The sequence below is a fragment of the Tyto alba genome, unplaced genomic scaffold (genome assembly GCF_018691265.1).
Source record: "Tyto alba isolate M040663 unplaced genomic scaffold, T.alba_DEE_v4.0 Super-Scaffold_26, whole genome shotgun sequence".
Lineage (NCBI taxonomy): Eukaryota > Metazoa > Chordata > Aves > Strigiformes > Tytonidae > Tyto > Tyto alba.
Genome location: NW_024881300.1, coordinates 23767611 through 23786820, shown reverse-complemented (window position 1 = coordinate 23786820; position 19210 = coordinate 23767611). Strand labels below are relative to the sequence as shown.

General features: G+C 42.8%; 1 protein-coding gene across 2 annotated transcripts in view; it reads right to left on the bottom strand.

Moving 5' to 3' along the window:
* PHLPP2 (PH domain and leucine rich repeat protein phosphatase 2) overlaps positions 1 to 19210 on the bottom strand; it is a 42187-nt gene extending 22977 nt beyond the window's left edge. The window contains exons 1-6 of one of the 2 annotated variants that reach the window (XM_042797345.1): positions 19067 to 19210; positions 18417 to 18658; positions 8144 to 8277; positions 3766 to 3956; positions 3202 to 3327; positions 1831 to 1985 (exon numbers count right to left, since the gene is read on the bottom strand). In XM_042797345.1, coding sequence (XP_042653279.1) covers positions 1831 to 1985; positions 3202 to 3327; positions 3766 to 3956; positions 8144 to 8277; positions 18417 to 18658; positions 19067 to 19210 — 992 coding nt within the window. Of the gene's footprint in view, positions 1 to 1830; positions 1986 to 3201; positions 3328 to 3765; positions 3957 to 8143; positions 8278 to 8366; positions 8459 to 13928; positions 14009 to 18416; positions 18659 to 19066 lie in introns of those variants that run through there. The other variant, XM_032981767.2, reaches the window with a different exon arrangement.

Here is a 19210-nt window from a genome sequence, read left to right as displayed (position 1 = left end):
TCCTGCTCTGCCACCAAAGCATCTCAGTACAACTCTGTATCAACTAGCTAGAATGGTGATAATAGACACACATATGTATATACGTGTGTGCACACACACACTTATCAACAAAGATCAGATTTGATAATGTATTCTAGAAAAGGGAGTTACTTGGAAGACAGTATGTTACATAAAAAAAAAGCTAGGAGACATAACAAAACAGCTGGGGTTATTTAATTTCCTTTCCTTAATGCTTCCCTCTTAGTTAATTATTTTTGTTCCATTGTTATAGTTATGGCTAATTAGACTCCTAGAGCTTCAAAGATTTCCTCAGAGTAAGAGATCTGATCATTGCAAAAAATGCTGCTGTTCAGAATTGTCAATCTCTAGGCACTGATAACACCTACTGCAAAGTCAGCAAGTTTCATTTGGGGCTGTGACCTGATAGACATGCTAAAAACCTCAGAAGAAAAACTTTTAAAAAGGCAATGAGCAGCCTTATGTGGGCTACCTAATGCTACCTGTTTAGTCAAGATTGTGTGAAGTGAGGGCTTCTTTTATGGCTTTTGTTTGTTTGAGGATTTCAGCTTCATCAGACATAGTCACTGCCAGGAAAAGAGTCGAGTTTCTGACATGTCAGATCTCCTGTTGACTACATGCAAGGTCAAAAGAAATTTCAAGCCCCTTTGCTGATCCTGTGAACCAAGGATACCGCATTTTAGAAAATAAACTTCTGATACGGTTTTCAACATCATACACTGTATTTGAAGAGAGAAGTAGAAATCAAGATCTTGAATTATTTTAATCAGCTGTTCCAATAACAGAATCTATTACAAATCAGCAGTTAAAAAAACATTTAAACAAGTCTGGAATTAAAACAAGGCCAGACTAGACTCTGGCTGTTAATGAAATTACAAAGAATTCCCACAGATGTGCATTTTTTTTCCCTGTATACCCTCATAGATACCTAGGCAACTCACTACTCCTTAGGAAGAAAAATGAAATAACCTGATAATAATCCCCTAGAGATAAAACAAAAACACAACCAAAAAACCCCAAACAAAAAACCTGAAGTTTTGCAAAGTTTCTCCAAATACATTTTTCTTGAGGCCCAATGTGTTCCAAACACAGAGCCATTTGACAATATTACTACAGGCTTCCTAACAGCTTTCAAAATTCAGAGCGACTCCTTGAATTCTTTTTGGCATGGCTAGCATAGATATCAACAGACTAATCTTCCTCCAGATTTTTATGGTTTTCAGGAATTAATTTTAAAATATTTTGTAAGACCCCTTCACTTACCTATGATGACCACATCATGCCTCCATACCATCACACAACTGCTACTCTCTCTTAAAAGCAGATCATTACAAGTTGCCAAAGCAAAGCTGAAGTCTCACAGGCCCTCTGCCAATTCCAAATGCACATTAAGAACTTTCCAGATTAGACTTTTTCAGATCTACACTTCTTCCTACATTTACCCACAACAGCAGCATTACGCTCTCCCTCATCTTTTTTTTATGTCCCCAAATGTTCTCTATTTAGCAAGCAGCCTTATATTACTATTACATCTTGTCCATATAAATGGCATATAGCTCCACAACGCTCATCTCAGATCAAACTTAGCACAAAGAATCTGTGGGAGTTCATAAATACTGTAAATTCCTGGAAGTTTATGCCTGTCTGCACTGTTCAGTTCTGCTTCCTAGCCCCCTCATTTGTTAAGAGTTTCCTGAACATCAATCTTTTTACCATCCCCATGTGAATGGGCAGTATACTCTCCCTCCTCTTCACCCCTGGATGCACATGCCAAGAACTCCAAATGTAGAAGAAAAATAATTCTTGGCAGACCTGCAAAGAGAGTCAAGACTCCCTGCTCCACTTGATCGCATAAAATTGTGTCGAAGGTTGAGGTAGATGATGTCTTGACTGTAGAAGAGGTGCTCAGGTACTTCCTCAAGGCTGTAGCATGAAAGATCAACCATGCCAAGTCTCATAGACACAACCTGAAAAGAAGGAGGAAGAGCTGCAGCTGTGCAACAATTTTTCTCTGAAGTCTAATGGAAGGCCAAAAAATGCAAGTAGTAAATAATCTGCAAGAACATGAAAGAAGCCCCTGGTACCCACCAGGTAGAGTCCATGCAGGAAAGTGAGCCCATGGAGTATGAGTTTATGCCGTTTGCTACTATTGTTTCTGCAAGCCCTCTGACAAGGATGCATATCTAGATACCAGCTAGGACACACAGAAAGCCCTGCTCTATATATGCAATGGGCGCTGCCTACAAGCTAGACTGTAAGAGAGACAACCTAATGGGAAAAAAAACGTACCTTTGGCTGAGAAAACTCTACTGAGAAAGCATAATCTCTAAATGCCTTCCAAAGCAGCAACAGGAAGCAGTTGACTTTCCAGTTTGGTCCTTTAAGGTTTACATAACCTCTGCTCTGGCAGAAGCTATTAGGCTACAGGTAGTAGCTCCGGCCTAGCTACTCTGACTTTCTTTTGCTAGCTCGTTCAGGGTATAATACTGGAAACATAACTTGTTATGATGAAAAGACTTCATAAATTATGGCTTGTGCAACATTTCGTAAAGTCTTTGCAAATATCAGATCTCCTTTCATTAAGTATGCTTTGCTTCAAGGTCTTCTGTGCTTCATTCCAGATTTTATGACCTGCTTTATCCTGAACTCACTTAATTTTTCACAGTATTGTATATATATGAAGTCAAAGCATGGCTCAGCATTAAGCTATCACCATCTAATTGTACCTTAATATAGAACAAGGACATAGCTCTGAACAAACTATACTTCCCTCGCTGACCTATGATCTCTGTGTTAACTGAAACTATCAGGGTAGCCCCCTGCCAGTCCAAGCAGATTCAAGTATGGCAACAAGTGTGATTTATAGGTTTCTATGGCTGTAGAGTCAGCCAGTCCTCGTGGCTTGCTCTAGTGACCTGTGATTAGCTACTCTCAATAGGTGCAGCAGGGGTGAAAAAAATGCAGAGCTACTACTCAACATTGTTGGACAGGCAGAGAGAAAATAGAAGGCTAAAAGAAAAATCTATAATCCTGAGCACATAAGGAACGAAGAAAGCTGGAAAGTGTCCTGGGTACTTTCTCCAGCATTCTAGCTTCATCTTGGCCTGCATACCAAACCTGCATCAGAAAACTCTTCTTATCCCTGTACCCACCACCTGAACTACTGTGTCTCCAGGGGCTCACCGTGGATGCCTGTCGGTGCCACCGCTGGCACTCTATCAATGTTTCAAAGGAAACATGGTACGTTTGGGCTTGTGCTCCAGCAGATGTGAAGGCAAGTGTGTACTGCCGGCGTTTCATCTCTTCCACCTGCAAAGGGAGAATTGGAAACAAAAGTTTGCCTAAATTCCAGCAATTACAATGCATCTGATGTCTAGGGTGAGGTACTACCAACTACCAGTAACAACACATGTTGCTGAAAACAGTTGTGAAGTTATTGGAGAAACACAGAAGTAAATCCTTTTTAACATCTTTCTGCTGAAGCAGATTGAAGGAAGTAATACTCTCCAGAATGCCCATTCACAATATTGGCTAGTTAACGTGAAAGCAGAACTAGTGTCTGCTTTTTAGTCTTAAAACCATTACCTAAGCAAAGCAAGTATCCTTCTACAGTTGTACAACACTCTGCAAATGTTAATGCAGTAATCTGTTACAAAAGCCCAGATTAACTTTTTGTGGATAATACCCATCGTTATAATTCCCTTCTTCCTTTCTAAACCACAGGAAGCTACCCCAAAAATGTCTTACCTTCCCTCCAACAAGAGGCAAGATGTGCATCTTCCCTGTGTGGCTATCTTTCACAGAGGACACAATGAGGCACGTACCACAGAGAATTACCAAGCGCTCTGCCCACTTATGCAACTGGGTCTTTCCTTTGCGTACATTATAGACTCCAGAGAGCAGGATGCGATCTAACTGCTCCACTTGACATGGCTTTTCTGAAGAAAAAGGGGACATTAGCATTTACTTTTCATTTGTTCTTCATTCTCAGCTGTCAGTACAAGTAGCAACACAGCCATAACATGCAAAATCAGTTATTGTAAAGAACAAGTAAAGACAAGACAAGTTGCACTTTAAAAAATTCTCATGCAGAAGACCAGCAACTTCCTCAGTCAGTACAGTAATGTCTGATAAACAACCACTGTATGCCCTTCAGTACAATGATTGTCATGTAGCGTGTTTTTAATCTACAGGTAATTACAGACCTCAGCAAACTTATACACTTGCCAAACATCCTTCAGTCAGATGCAACAGAAAAGCAATTGCAAATTCTTGTTGAGTCAGCTAAAGTCACAGAAACCATCAAATAAGTGGCTTCTACTCGACTTTAAAGGAAGGCCTGGAAAACAAGCTACAGAAGAAAGTTATTTCCCAGATTTCATGTGGGAAATATCAAGAAGATGATTCAAGCAAAATGACTCCAGCACTGACTGTTATAGCTGTGCTGTGTGAACTGCTAGCTATGACTCTCATCAGCAAAGCAGAATCCTACTTCAGTCTTCTAATCCACATACACTTACTTTTAGGTCAGCCTACCTCCCTGCCCCTTTGTTTTTTTTTTTTTTTTTCCTCAAGATGACAACAGGTATCCCAGATGCTTTTTAGGATTCTGTCCACTGTTTATACTATCTTACTGGCTAGGAAAATTTTCCAAATAGTCAATTAAATACTTTAAAGAACAGGAATAAGCTTGACCTGATGGACCTATGACTTTTGAGTGTTAAGAATCTCCTCATATTAAATTTATATTTAATTTTCTCATAAATAATCCCTAACACACATCCTGGCAACAGGTCCTTTGTTTTACTTCAGAAATGACCCATTTTTTTTGAAGTCACTATTGACACGCTGCTTCTGTCTTGAACTGTCCTGCAAGCGTCCTGCTATCCATAAGCAGCATGAACCTGCACGTATTTGTGTTCTCCCCCTCACCAAAGTAATGAAAAAGGGACTGAGTAGACTATATATACGCCAGACAATGACAAAAACTTTAACTAGATCCGCTGGAAAAATATTCTCACTATTGGTTACGCATGCCCCACTTCCAGACACAAACCATACTCCAAACTTTTATGAGGAGCAAAAAGTTAACCACTGACTAAAGTTGTTATACTGTTTCTCGGTTAGAAAGCAGGATCTTCAGCTTGCCAAATTTAAAGCACTGTATTGATGTCCTATATCAGGCTGAATTTAGCTGAAATATTTAGCTGTTTATTTATAACAGTAGCTTTGTTTCAGGGACATGAAGTTCAGCATAAGATGTCCTTTAATGGCGAGAAACTCTAATCATCCGCAGAAAAAACTGCTTGGATTTCACCAAGCTGAAAGAGCAGCCCCAGACTTGTAAGAAAACAGTATTATGGAACCAAAAGTGGTACCCTACTGACTGCCACAGCAGCATTATTCAAAGCACCAGATATTACTAAGAAGCTGCACCAATCCTCCAGTTTCCCTAGCTGCTCCAAAACAACCGTGACTCCTATGTCTTAGTGCTAAGAGTACATCCAGGGGCAACGTCCAAGGACTTCTACTTTGAATCCCAGATATTTCACAACTCCTCGAGCTATGTGTAAGAATGGTGTTAACCTCTAAGGACAGGCAAGTTCCTGTCACTCTTCGCAGCTCCTGAGCTTGGCCTTGAATGTCACTGTGATCATGCTTAACTCCATGCTTCAATTAGTGAGCGCAGGCTAATTGTGAGCACATGGAGAGCAAGGATACGGGTCATCAACAGACGGAGCTAGCGCCTCTAACAGCACCTTACAAGTTACACAAGTCCAGCTATAGCAATGAAAGGAATCAAGATGATTCCCCACCAGAGAAAGCATGACCCTCTACAATTCATGCCTATCACACCTGACACAAATGAACAGTTTGTTGGGCCTGGACAGCTTCTTCCATTTGATCTGTTGCTGAAGCACGTAAAGACTCCATACCATTTGGTCTCTGAAGCTGCCCCATTCAGCCCGAGTCACTGGCCTCCCCTCTCCATGTGACTTCCACCGAAAGGGAGCACTCCCCCCATTCTCCCAGCCAATCTAACATATCCTCTCCCTTCATAAACCTCTTGGTCTCCTACGAGTATCTCAACAGCCAGACTGCAGGAAGCATGCTTCCCTCTCACTGCTGTTTAGCGTGAGACGGCTATTAATCCACTGGTAGTCCCATCACCCCAACTGGGCATATGTACTCACCATGCACCAGGGAAGGAAACAAACTCAATGTATCACATGAGAAAGGCAGACAGAAATGGGTGAAGAGAGCAGAGAAATCCAAGAGACATCCCCAAGGAGTGAAAGAAATATGAAGGCTGCTCTCAGCACTCCAGCAGGTCCAGAGGAGGGCCACGGAAATTGTCAGGTGGCTGGAACACCTCTCCTATGAAGAAAGGCTGAGAGAGTTAGGGATGTTCAGCCTGGAGAAGAGAAGGCTCAGAGGAGACCTCAGAGCAGCCTTTCAGTATATAAAGGGGGCTTATAAGAAAGGTACAGAGAGACTTTTTACCAAGGCCTGCAGTGACAGAACAAGGGGCAACGGTTTGATTTTAAACTGAAAGAGGTTAGATTTAGATTGGACGTAAGGAAGAAATGTTTTACAATGAGGCACTGGCAGAGGTTACCCAGAGAAGTAGTGGCTGCCTCATCCCTGGAAGGGTTCAAGGCCAGGTTGGACTGGGCTTTGAGCAACCTGGTCTAGTGTAAGGTGTCACTACCTGTGGCAAGGGAGTTAGAACTAGATGGCCGTTAAAGGTCCTTTCCAACCCAAACCATTCTGTGACTCTATGATTCTAAGTAACTTTCCTCTGGCTAAAATATATTACTCCATCCTTTATGTCCTCAGCTGCAGGTCCTGCAAAATTATCACATAATCTCTATAGTATTCCCTCTAATTCCTCCACTACCTTTAAGAACAGCTTTGTCAGCATTTGCTTTTACTTTCTTAAAGCAGGACTCCTGAACACTCTTTAATCCTTATACTTCTTCATTCACAGCCTCCTTCTAAGCAGGATCACCTTCCTCTGCTGACTGAAACTACTAAATTCTATTTTCTCTCTACTCGCTTCCATGACATTGAGTCACTGTTCCTGAATCTTCAGCAGCTCCTGCTTGACATACCAAAACTGAATTGCTCATTTTTTCCTCAATGTCCTGGTTTGGGCTGGAATAGAGTTAATGTTCCTTTTTGGTAACTAGAGTAGTGTTGTGTTTTAGATTCAGCATTGGGCTTGGTATGAGAAGAATGCTGATAGCACACTGATGTTTTCAGCTGCTACTGAGATTTCAAGGACTCTCCAATTCCTCATGTCCTGCCTGTGCGCAAGTACACAAGAAGCAGGGAGGGAGCATGGCCAGAGCACCAGACCCAAATTGGCCAATGAAATATTCCATATCATGTAACATCATGCTCACTATATAGAGGAAGGGTGGTTGGGAAGGGGGGCTCTCTCTCACTTCTGGGACTGCAATTGCAGGACCTTGGTATTTGGGGATCTCTAGCTGGGAATGGGCTGGGTATTGGTCAGCGGGTGGTGAGCAATCGGAGTTCCCTACAGCCCTACGCTTGATGCCTCTCCTCCCACTTGCAGTAACCTCTGACTCCCTGCTCCTTGCCCTATAAATCCAGACTGTATGCATGTGACACTTCTCCAGTGAAATGAATTGGGTTTCTAATGGCAGCCTGCATTATGACTAACCACCTGGCACTTTCTATTTACACGCTGTGGCAGTAATTTGACCAGGACCTTCCTTGCCCATATCCATACACCTTTTGGAAACACAATCTTCAGGCATATCAAGACTGAACTGCAATATATTTCTGATCCCATTAGCAGCTCTAAGAAATTTGTTGTAACACTAGAAACTAAAGACGACGGAGTAATCTTGTGTCTTCCTGCGGAGCTGTCTTTTCTCAAGACATAGATAGGATCAAGAGAACTACAGAACTGTGTTTTTTTTCTATTAATCGGGAAAATTTGTTATTTTAAGAAATGCTTACTCATACTTTGGGTGTTTGATGTAGCCATCTATAAACCCAATAGGTCAATGACTTGGGCTTCATCTGAGTTACGCCTTGTAGTTAAAACTACAGGAACAGTGACAGTGCACACACACACACAATTTCTTACCACTGTAAAAGCGAATCATACAGCTGAGATCAGAGTTTGCTGCCTCTTCCTGCATTCTGACAGGATCATCAAAACCCAACCCAGCCAAGTAGTCATACACAATCTGAAGGGGTTTTTCTGTGGGCTCCAGCCTCCTGCCAAAACATACAAGAAAGTAGTTTAAGAACGCAAAAAAGATTAAACAAGTCTCATTGCAGCTAAAGGGTAAGGAATACTGACATACTGGTTGTTCTGCTCCTCTGAAAAGGTCTGGCAAGCACACATCATTGGGGTCTGTGCTTCCTACTTGTCAAGGAGCACTTAAGAACTGTAGCACTCAAAGAATTACATTGCAGAAGGGAAACAGAGAGAAAAAGCAACAGGCATAAACCATACAATCCATGGCGATCATTTCCATTTCATGATTTAAGGAGCACCAGGAGGAAACAATGACAAGAAACAAAACTGGAAACTGCACAAAAAAACAGATGTCAAATAATTTAAAAATCTCTACATATAATGATTGAAAGACATAAAAGAACTCTACTTAAATTTCTCTTCCAAATGCATCTAGGAGCAAAGCATACGTGAATCTTCCTGAGGAATGACTTCTAAAAAGAAAGAAAAAATAAATTTCCCATTCTCTTTAGCTTTCATCGGCGGAAGATTCTTATACTTTGGCAAATTAACTCAAATGCTACATTTAAAGAAAAGATGTTTTTAGAACTACAACACATCACAGGAAGGATTCAGAGGCTAACTTGAATAAATGGCAATTAAGAGAAAGTTCTCTTGAAACATCAGGTTCGGTATATTCAGAACAGAAAAGATGTTTTCTGATCCTCTCATCTCACTTCTTCCAGAAGTGCTGATTTGTTGTTTTCTGCAATAGAAGTAACAGTTTCTCGCTATATTAGAAGTTTTGCTTTAGGGCAAAAATCTTAGTGTAAAAGATTAAGCACTGACGATGTAAGATGGGAGTTAAAATAAATTGCTCCAGTGGTCCACTCATTATCCACGATTAAAAATCTTCATTTGTAATCTAAAAGTGCCTAGCTTCAGACTACAGTCACTGGACCACTTGTCTATTCTTTAAACAGGTGTGCTTATAAATCACGAGACTAACCATTTCAAACTTCCTTTTCAAGATGAGGCTCAATGTGCTTTTAAAATTTTCTTGCAGTAGGGTGAGTCTACTTTGATTCAAAATAATTTTTACTACTGATTTTTCTTTATCCGAACAACATTCCGTAAGCACTCACACTGAGACTGTTTGCTGTATCCACACACTGGCTACACAAAACAGTACAGAGACTTCTTAGTTCTACTCAACAGTATATATATCCCTGGATCAAACCTGCTCTTGACTATTTGGCACGTTCACTCATATCCCTTCAATAGACAAGTCATCCTGAATTGAAGTTTTAGCAAGTTATAGCCTCCTCCCTCTCCTCTTTAGTGTTTAGTACACTTTGCTTTTACATAAATATATGCAGTGATATTGAAAAGCAGTGTTTTCCAGAGAATATTGTATGCTAAACCCTCTAGATCAACCTGTTGCATTTACTTCTCAGTACTCATCACTCTCTTCATCTATGCCTTCCTGAGTTACATTTGTTTTAGCCACAGGTTAATAACAGAGCAACTGAACAGTGGAAGTTTACCTTGCTTTATTCAGACATATGCTACCCCCTCAACAAAAAAAAAAATGTTTACATTGAACAACAGTTTCCAATTTGTAAGGTATCGGCCAACAAGTTTTATCAGTTTGACAACAGAACATGATCATAGAGTGGCTTGGGTTGGAAGGGACCCTTAAAGGTCATTTAGTCCAACTCACCTGCAATGAGCAGGGGCATCTTCAACTGGATTAGGCTGCTCAGAGCCCCATCCAGCATCACACATTGCAACAAATGACTAATGCCTTTGGCGCCCAAGCTTGACATTTCAAAGCATCAAGATCAAGTTTGTTTGGTAAGACCTGTTTTCTAAACTTTGTTGACTTGGGTACATCATTTATACTTCATGTCTTAACGTGAACTATTTTATTACTGTAGGTACCAAACCTTTTATTTTCTCAACTGAAGAAAAAAAAAAAATTGATTTTTTTTAATGATTACACTACAAATGCTGTCTCATAACTAAGGCAGGACTGACTTCATAAAACATGTACCATTTACAAGTATCTAGTCATCCAGACTTCCTCTGTAGTCAACAGGACACACCTCAAGAAGTAAAATGACCTCAGGTATTGCAAGTACATACATCATGACTCTTTCACTTCACACGTAGGACCTCTGGATCATTAACGGGATTACTCTCAACGTTATTGTACAAAACAACAACAAAGTTTCTATCCTAAAAAGACAATGTAGTTGAGATGCAGCTGAACCAGAAAACCAGTTCTTGCCGCTCAATGTTTGCTAATCCTGATAAGGGCAACTTTGATTCCCCCCCCCTTTCTCCTTTCTCCCCTTCATTTTTTTTTTTTTTTTTTACACAGAAATATATCAACTTGCTAGCCAGAAGGCTGTGTATGAAGTAACCCCCTTCCCCTCACTTCAGAAATTGTCTCTTGGAGCTTCTACTAACTAATAAACTGATGTCAGGCCTTGCAGACTCCAGTCAGCTCTAAATAGAATCATGAAGTTACTGGCAAATTTCAACCCATAAATAAGCTTTATTTAACAGACAAAGGAGGAAAACCTTGATCTATACCTTCAACTCCACCCAAAGGATCACTCCCCAATAGAGCCGGTTTGCTCTGTTGCTATTCCTTCCTTGCATGGACTAATAGGATTTAAATTTTAGTTTATGAAACATCAGCTGCCTTAACCAGTATAAAACATTGTTTATTCATACCAATGTCTGTCACAGCTCATAATTTTTTGTTCTTTTTTAGGAGTTTACCTAAATTTGTGAAGCTTCCAATGTGACCAAAAGCAATGTCAGAGATAACAATTCAATATGTACTGTAAGTATGCTCCGAAACTCATACATGAGAGTAATATTCATGCATTAAAGTTCAAGATGTAACCAGGTGACTGTCAGCAACACACGCCACTGCTGGTTTGTTGTGTTTTTGTGTGGTGGTGCTTTTTTTAAATAGAAAAAAAACATATGGAAAACTGCCTTTTCTTTCTGCCCCTTCTTTAAACCAGTAAACAACAACAACAAAAAAAGAAATAAAGAGCTAGCCACTGTAGTTTAATGCAAATTCAGATAAATTTCAGCAGAAAGCCCAATTCCTCCCTTTCCAGCCCTCCCCAGGCCTCTTCTGGTATCCAAATCAGTTGCTGACACATGTGTATGACAGAGACACAGTTTCTGCTATGTTTCCAATTATTTGCAATGCCTTTTTTGAAGAAAAAAAGTTTGTGAAAGCCAGATTAACCTAAACTATCCAAACCAAATTGAACAAATGCTCAGAATCCACAGGAGTTTAAAGTACATAATGACAAATCACTGAGCTCGGATGATTATTGCTGTTCAACTTGCCAACAGTTCAGTACAGATATTTTTATTTCCTGTTAGACTAACTAGAAAGTGAGTTTAATCTCCATGGCAAGTACAGCATTAAATCATAGAAAACAGTAATGCAAGTATTTATTACTTTAGATACATACTTCTTCCACAGTCAGCCCATCCATTGGATTAGTAAAACGGAACTCAGATTTCTGAACTTTTTTTTTTTTTTTTTTTTTTCCAAATCTTTTTCATCAATGACTCAATGTGGTTGGAAGAAGCCTCTGGAGTGATCAACTAGTTCAACCTGCTGCTCAATCAGGGACACCTACAGCTGGCTGTCCAGGATCTCGTCCAGTTGGGTTTTCAACATCTCAAAAGATGGAGACTCCACAACCCCCCGAGGCAAACATCTGTACCGGTGCTCTGTCACCCTTGCAGTGAGAAAGTGTTTCCTGATGTTCAGGGAGAACCTCCTGTGTGTGTGTTTGTGCCCACTGCCTCTCATCCTGTCACTGGGGTCCCCTGAAAAAAGCCTGGCTCCATCACCTTCATCCTTTTCCATCAGGTGTTTATACACATTGATGATTCCCCTGAGCCTTCTCCAGGCTGAACAGTCCCAGCTGTCTCAGCTGCAAGCTGCTCCCGTCCCTTAATCATCTTAGTGGTTCTTTGCTGGACTTGTTCCAGCCAGCCCATGTCTCTCCTGTACTCCCAGAACTGGACAGAGCTCTCCAGGTGTGGCCTTGCCAGTGCCAGCAGAAGGGCCGGGTCACCTCCCTGGACCTGCTGGCAACACTCCTCCTGGCGCAGCCCCGGCTGCCGCTGGCCGCCCTTACCGCAAGGGCACGTTGCTGGCTCGTGGTCAGCTTGTTGCTCACCAGGATGCCCAGGTCCTTCTCCACAAAGCTGCTTTCCAGCTAGTCAGCCCCCAGTGCGTACTAATGCCTGGGCTTGTTCCTCCCTGTGCTGGCTTTCTGTGGTGGGGATTTTGGTAATGGGGGCTACAGCAGTGGCCTGAGAGAAGCTTCTTGAAGCTTGCCCGGCTCAAATTTGGACCTGCCTCTGGCCAAGCCTGAGCCAATCAACAACGGTGATGGTGCCTCTGCCATAATGTATTTACAGAGGGGAATCTGAGAAGGGGTTGGGAATTAGGAGGAGTTATAAGGATACCCATGTGAACACTGAGGTCAGTGGAAGGAAAGAGAAGACAGGGGGAGATGCGCTGGAGCAGAGACCCCTGTATCCCATCGTAAGACAGCAGGGTTGCCCCCCCTTCCACCCACAGAGGTCACCAGTGGAGCAGAAGCTGACCTGCGGCCCATGGAGGATCCTAGGCTGAAGTAGGTGATTGCACTTAAAGGAGGCTGGGACTCTGAGGGAAGAAGCAGTTCCTGCCACTGTAGTTTGGTGCTGGGAGGACTGCAACCTGTGGGGGTGACCCACACCGGAGCAGCCTGGGGAGAGCTGCAGCCCGTGGGAGGGACTCAAGTCAGAGAAAGTTTGTAGACAACTGTTTCCAGTGAGAGGGGAGCCATGTGGAACACGGTAAGGGTGTGCAGCGTGTCCATCGTCCCCCTTGTCCCCATTTATCCCTTCTCCCAAGAAGGAAGAAGCAGCAAATTGACTGTACCCCCCGTTTCCTGCCCCCCTGCACCACTGGGGAGAGGAGGTAGAGAGGTCAGGAGCAGAACTGACTCTGTCTTTTGTGATTGTAATGGTTAAACCACCCATAACAGGTTGAGTCACCCATAATGGGTGAGCCATGCCTCCCCCTGTCCTTATCTCAACTCCAGAGTTTTTTGCTTCATTTTCTCATTCCCAGTGCTGGGGGGGGAGGGAAATGAATGGCTGCAGTTGCATGGTGCTCACTTGCCTTATGGGCTCAAACCATGACATTGCCCAGGTGCAAGACTTGGCTTTTCACTCTGTTGAACTTCATGAGGTTCCTGTCTGCCTGACCAGGTTTAGCTGCTTAGCTCTAATTGCATCAAATTTTAATCTCAAGACCACATGGAAGTTACCTGGTACCATTTCATGTGTCTTGGAAACAGAAACCAAGTTTGACTCAGTATCACAAAAAGTGTAACCTGCCTCTGTAATTGAGATGACTTCACTCTTGATGATGCCATCCACTTTGTATCTTCAGTGAGATGGGAAGTCTTCTGAAATAGTTTGGAGAGCCTATAAGCAAGGACCAGATCCCATGCTTTCCAAAATAAAATGAAAATTAGCTTCTAAAATGAAGAAAACCCCCCCAAAAGGGAAACAGCAGTTAAGAATGGAAATTCAAACAGTGCTGACCACCTCTACCACCACCAATCACTCTGACACTGCTTACCTTCTTGGAACTCCTGGAAAAAGATCATAGTCCGGCTAAGATAGAGTTCTTTGTACAATCAGCATGAAAAGCTGATTTATGAAATGCTTTTTCTTTCCCTGCTTTGCAAGATGGACACAGGAGAAGAGATTGGTTCAAAAGAGTGTAATGCCAGCAATGCTTCTCTCTTTGCAGGAATTTCTTAAAAATTTAGGCTCTCAGCCTTTTTTAGGACCTTCTGTCAAGATCTAGAAGCTTACAGCCAAGCACTTCTACAAATATGTAAGAGGTTATCACTTACTTTTTTTTTCTACAGAAACACATAGCAGTGAACATGACACCAAAATTTCAAAAGAGCTTTCCAAGATAATCTTAGAAACTACAAATCTGTGTATGTCTCCTATAGCAGGTAAGCTACTAAAAACTGGAATAAATAATAGATTGCACTGAACAATGATGACTTCCAATACAGTAAACCCTGATGTATTCTATACCCTTCAGCTCAGAATCTAAGAATATGAAAGACTTGACTGGATCTCCAAATACCTTGCCCTTTTCCTTGACCACCTCTAGATTCCAATTCTTCTGCTATTAAAGCCTTATGCTAGACAGCAAACAGCTTTTCCAGCATGTGACCCATAGCTCAGGAACCATAAATGCTTGAGTATCACACAAAAAAACCCACTTCAAGCAGCCTACATCTAGATTACCTAGGGAAAAACCCCCAAACACTCAAACATTCCAATTTGGTTGCTGAATGGACCGAGGCTTTTGAGAGCACACACTGAACAATATACTTGCACATCAGAATTCAGGAAGAACCTTAATATAGTAAAGGGATATGCACTTTTCACATGACAAACTACACCACAGTTCTACAGGTTGCTCAATACTGAGGTACAGAACTGTGGCTTAGTCTCCTGAAAAGGCTGGATATTCTATCCCACGATAATTGCCCCTTCTAGAGAGAAGACCTGATTTTTTCATTATTTTTTTTTCTTCTCATCTTTTACTTCAGCAAGAATTAATGCTGCAGGGTTTCAAAGTACTAATTTGAAAAACCCTTGATTTTCTTTCTTGTCCTCATAAATCAAAATGATAGGCTTCTTGAAGATATCAAACACAATGCCCTCAGTTAGTTTTCTTTCTTTTCTAAAAAAAAGCCATGTACAAAAGGAATATTGGCAGTAATATCTATTCAAGCCTAATCCCCTAACAAATATATCTCTCTTGCCATAGTACCATTTCTATGTGAAACCCAAGAGTAGGCTGTACTATTGCATCATTTAGGTTTGCTTGCCACTGGCTGGAAGACAAAAGCCTTGCCAAAAAGTTAAGTCTACTGAATTCTTTAAGTTGTCTGCAAAATGCCACAACTTGTTCAAAGATCACTATTTGGCAAAAGTTTTGAGTTTACAGAAAATTCTACACCTAGTAAGTCACATGTACACAGGATGAAATGACTGACCACTCCGCAGATGAAGTATGGCTTGGTGTTACACATTTCAAGCATGAAGAGCTGGCGGGAAGGGTGTTTGACTCCCAGCCCACAGCTGAGCTACTCTTCTGGCACTAGCTAAAAGCTGGGTCTGTGACCCAGGGAACGCAGTGCAGGGTCCAGGCCTTTAGCTAATGACACTCACAGGTCCAGCAGAGGGCTTCGTAAATAAAGCAACGAACAAGCCAGCTTGCTACCTACCGACCACATTTAAACCAGAAAAGGGAACGATTCATTTAATGCCTCTAGAGACATTCTGGAGACCAGACTGAATGGAACACACGTCCAAGTTTTTGTCAAGAGCCATGTGATTGACTAAGAAAACCTAGGCTAGGCCAGGAAAGAAAAAAACCAAGCCCAGTACCCGGAATGGCAGTTTCTATGCGGAATTTTTTTACTAACATGATCAAGGCTGACAGGTTCCAGAGGCAACGGTTAAAGCTTGTGGTAGAAAAACATGCCCTCCCTTTGAGAGAAAGCAATGTGGTGTGAAACCCAAGCTGGCATGAGATCACATTAGAAATGTAAAAATTCATCCAGTACCCAGTGCAATACACACTAAATGCTAGTACACATGGAGAACACCCTGGCTGTCACAGCAGCTCCTATTTGACACAAACAGCTCGTTATATCCACATCAGTATCATGTATCAGGTAGTGGACACTTCCACTAGTCAGAGAAGCAGCTCCGTTAAGCAAAGGTGCAAAGGCTAAAGAGACAGAAAAGCCAACAAAAAGTAGCAACAGTTCCACAACTCCTGCTGCAACTGCAGCTCTTCTTCATAAGCAGTCAAGTTTTCAAATCTTTGTAGTTCAAATATTGTTGTGAGGGGCATCCAGACCAAAGAAGGTATTCAAGCTATTTTTGTTTAATCCTTTCCTCTGCAGGGAGGTATAATTTCTGAATACGAAAGGATGCTAACGTAAGGAAAAGATTCTAGATAGAAGAACTCTGTAAAGATCCGTGAGGTGCACTTTGAAGAAGAAAAAGTGCTGACAGAAAGGGACTCCTCTGCGCAGACTTGAAAGAGAAACACAAAATGATCACAAGGACACCACTGAATATTTAAAGTGAACACACAAAAGAAGGTTTCTGTCACTCTTCCGTGTATTGCCTTGCTTTCAGTCTTTTAAGTCAGGTGCCAAATCAATCTTTGCCATACCCAGCTTCTGAAAGAAAGTCACCTACTGATATTGAAAGCGTGAAGAACTCAGAGGTTGTTTGGGAGACAAATGTACCTGTGGTATAATTCAATCAGATGCTTAACAGAGTAATTTGTATTCACAAACACATTGTTAAAGTAATTACCAAACTTTGTTCATAGAAGGAATTATCTCAACAGGGCATGGGGATATCTTGAGCACCCTGTCACCTTCCTGTGGACATGCAAGTAGGTACCATTCCGGCCTGCTTCCTGTTACTAACACAGATGTTACTGAAGCAATACTGGTAACTCCCATTTCTCTAGGGAGAACACCCCCAGTGGGAAGTAATTCAGGGATCTATTCTGTGGCAAATAGGTTCTGAGAATTACAAGGAACAGACACATTGTAATCAAGAATGCCTCATGAAGTTTAACACAAAACTTGACAAAATGCTAGACACACCAACAGGCAACAAGAGTGAGAAGTAAACATTTACAACTTGGTACTTGCTTCCAAAACACTGGTTGCAGGACCAATTTGTTAATCTAGTGCAAAGCCTGCCACAAAAATCAGACAGGCATGGCTACCTAGCATAAAAAAAGAGACAGATAATGAAAAGAATTCAAAAACAAAAGCCACTTCAAAAGCTAAATGAAGGCAAAAGGTTTTTCTCTAAACACATTTACAAGTTTTATCTTGCCTTTTTCATGATCTGTAGTAAAGGGTCTTCTTTCTAAATGTTGGAAAATCTGTTCACAGTTGGGGTCCGAAACAAGCCAATTTCCTTATAAGTTCTTCAAGCAACTAATGAGGGATTTTCAGATGCCTTGGTGGCTATGTTCACGTGTCCATCTATCCTCAACCAGTGTTTCTAATGTAACTACCCCCGATTCTGATAATCCAGGCTGGGCAAGGCAAAGAGGTCTAACTGTTTTCAACAGCCAGTCTTAGCCACATCCTATTCTCTGCATCTCTCTCCACTAGCACTCCCTCCACCTGCCTGATGAAACACATGCCAAATTTTTAAAATCTGGACACATGGAATTGATGACTTTCATTTCACTATCAAAAAAACAGCTACTGGTCCTGTTCAGTGTGTGTTGTCTCTACTGCTTAGCCTTCAAGTAAGGAGACCACAGCAGTATTTTCTCCCTGAGAACAGGAGCAGCAACTTTATAAATGAATCTTAACTCCAGAAGAATCAATGTAAAGTCAAAATCCTAACAAACCTAATGGGAGCCTGTAAACATAGAGAAGTCCATAATATACCCACAACAAAGTTAATGTACATTAAACTCTGAGCTATTTTCAGCCTAAACTGACTGCAGGCGTAAAACATGTAATCTGATGCTTAAGCCTTCTTCATATAACCCTTAGTGCACTATCTTTCTGTCTACCTGTAATTATTTACCTGGCAACTCTTCTTAGTAAAAAAAAAAAAAATCACTAACATAAATATTACATGACATAACTGTGAAAGTACCTTACGTGTTTCACTGACTCAGAGTAACTGTTTCCAGCCTCTTAAGTAGCTTAAGTTTTCTGGACACTAAAATGTTCGTAACATAGAAAATAACAAAGCAGTATATGAACAGCAGCCCATACACAGAAAATGAAGACATATTTCTGCCTGGAGCACCAGCCAAACCCTTGCAGCTAAAACACCTATGGCTTACCTGAGATGTTTAAAAGGTGCACCACTAGTTCATTTTTATGAATTGCATTACTCAAGGCTGTATCCAACCGCTACCTACCATTTCTGTCCTGTACCTGCCCCGCTAACATATGCGGGCATACAGTGAACAGAGCTCTGCAGGACTAAAGCACATGTTTTTCAAACGGATTTATCCTTTCTCAGCCCTCACCTGACCAGGTCTCCATGAAGTTGCAAAAAGAGGTTTTTCCTCCCTTCTCCATCACATATCTCGGACGCTGAGGTGTCCACCGTACAGAGGACCAAGCGCAAGTCTGAAGGAGTAGCTGCAGAATCTCCTCCATAAACATATACGCAGCCTCGTCCAACGTCTTCTTTCAGCCAGTCCCTCTCACGGGAACCAAACCGACTCCTGTTCAAACAGCTCCTGCTCCCGTTGCGCTTCACGTTTCTCTGCAAGGCAGACCAAACCCAAGCGTCAGCAGCCGCCTCCTAGTCCGCGTCCGACCGCCCTCCTCCCTCCACGGCCGCGGCTGACCGGTGCGACCCGGGCCCGCCCCGCGGGCAGCCCCCCCGCGCAGGCCGCAGGCGCCGCGGCCCGGGCCCGTTCAGCCCCGCCGATCCGCTCGCCCGGGGTCTCGCCCCAAGACCGCTCGCAACGAACCGACGGGAGCCCGGCCGCGAGCGACGGGCAGACGCCGGCTCCGCTCGGCTGTCCCGCCAAGGTCGGGGCGGGCAGCGGCCCAGGGACGGCGCCGAGCAGCCGAGGCGGCCCCGCCGCGACGACTCGCCCCCGCGCCGCCGAGCCGTCCCGCAGCGGCCGGCGGGCCCGGCCGGCCCCGGCCCCGGCCCCCTCCTCACCTTTAGCACCCGGATGCCGCCGCGGGGGCCGGCCCGGCCCCCCCGCGCGCCGCCCGCCGCCGCCGCCGCCGCCTCGTCCTCCTCGGGCTCCGGCGCCTCCCTAGGCCCCGGCGCAGCCTCCGGCGCCGGCCCGGCCTCCCCCAT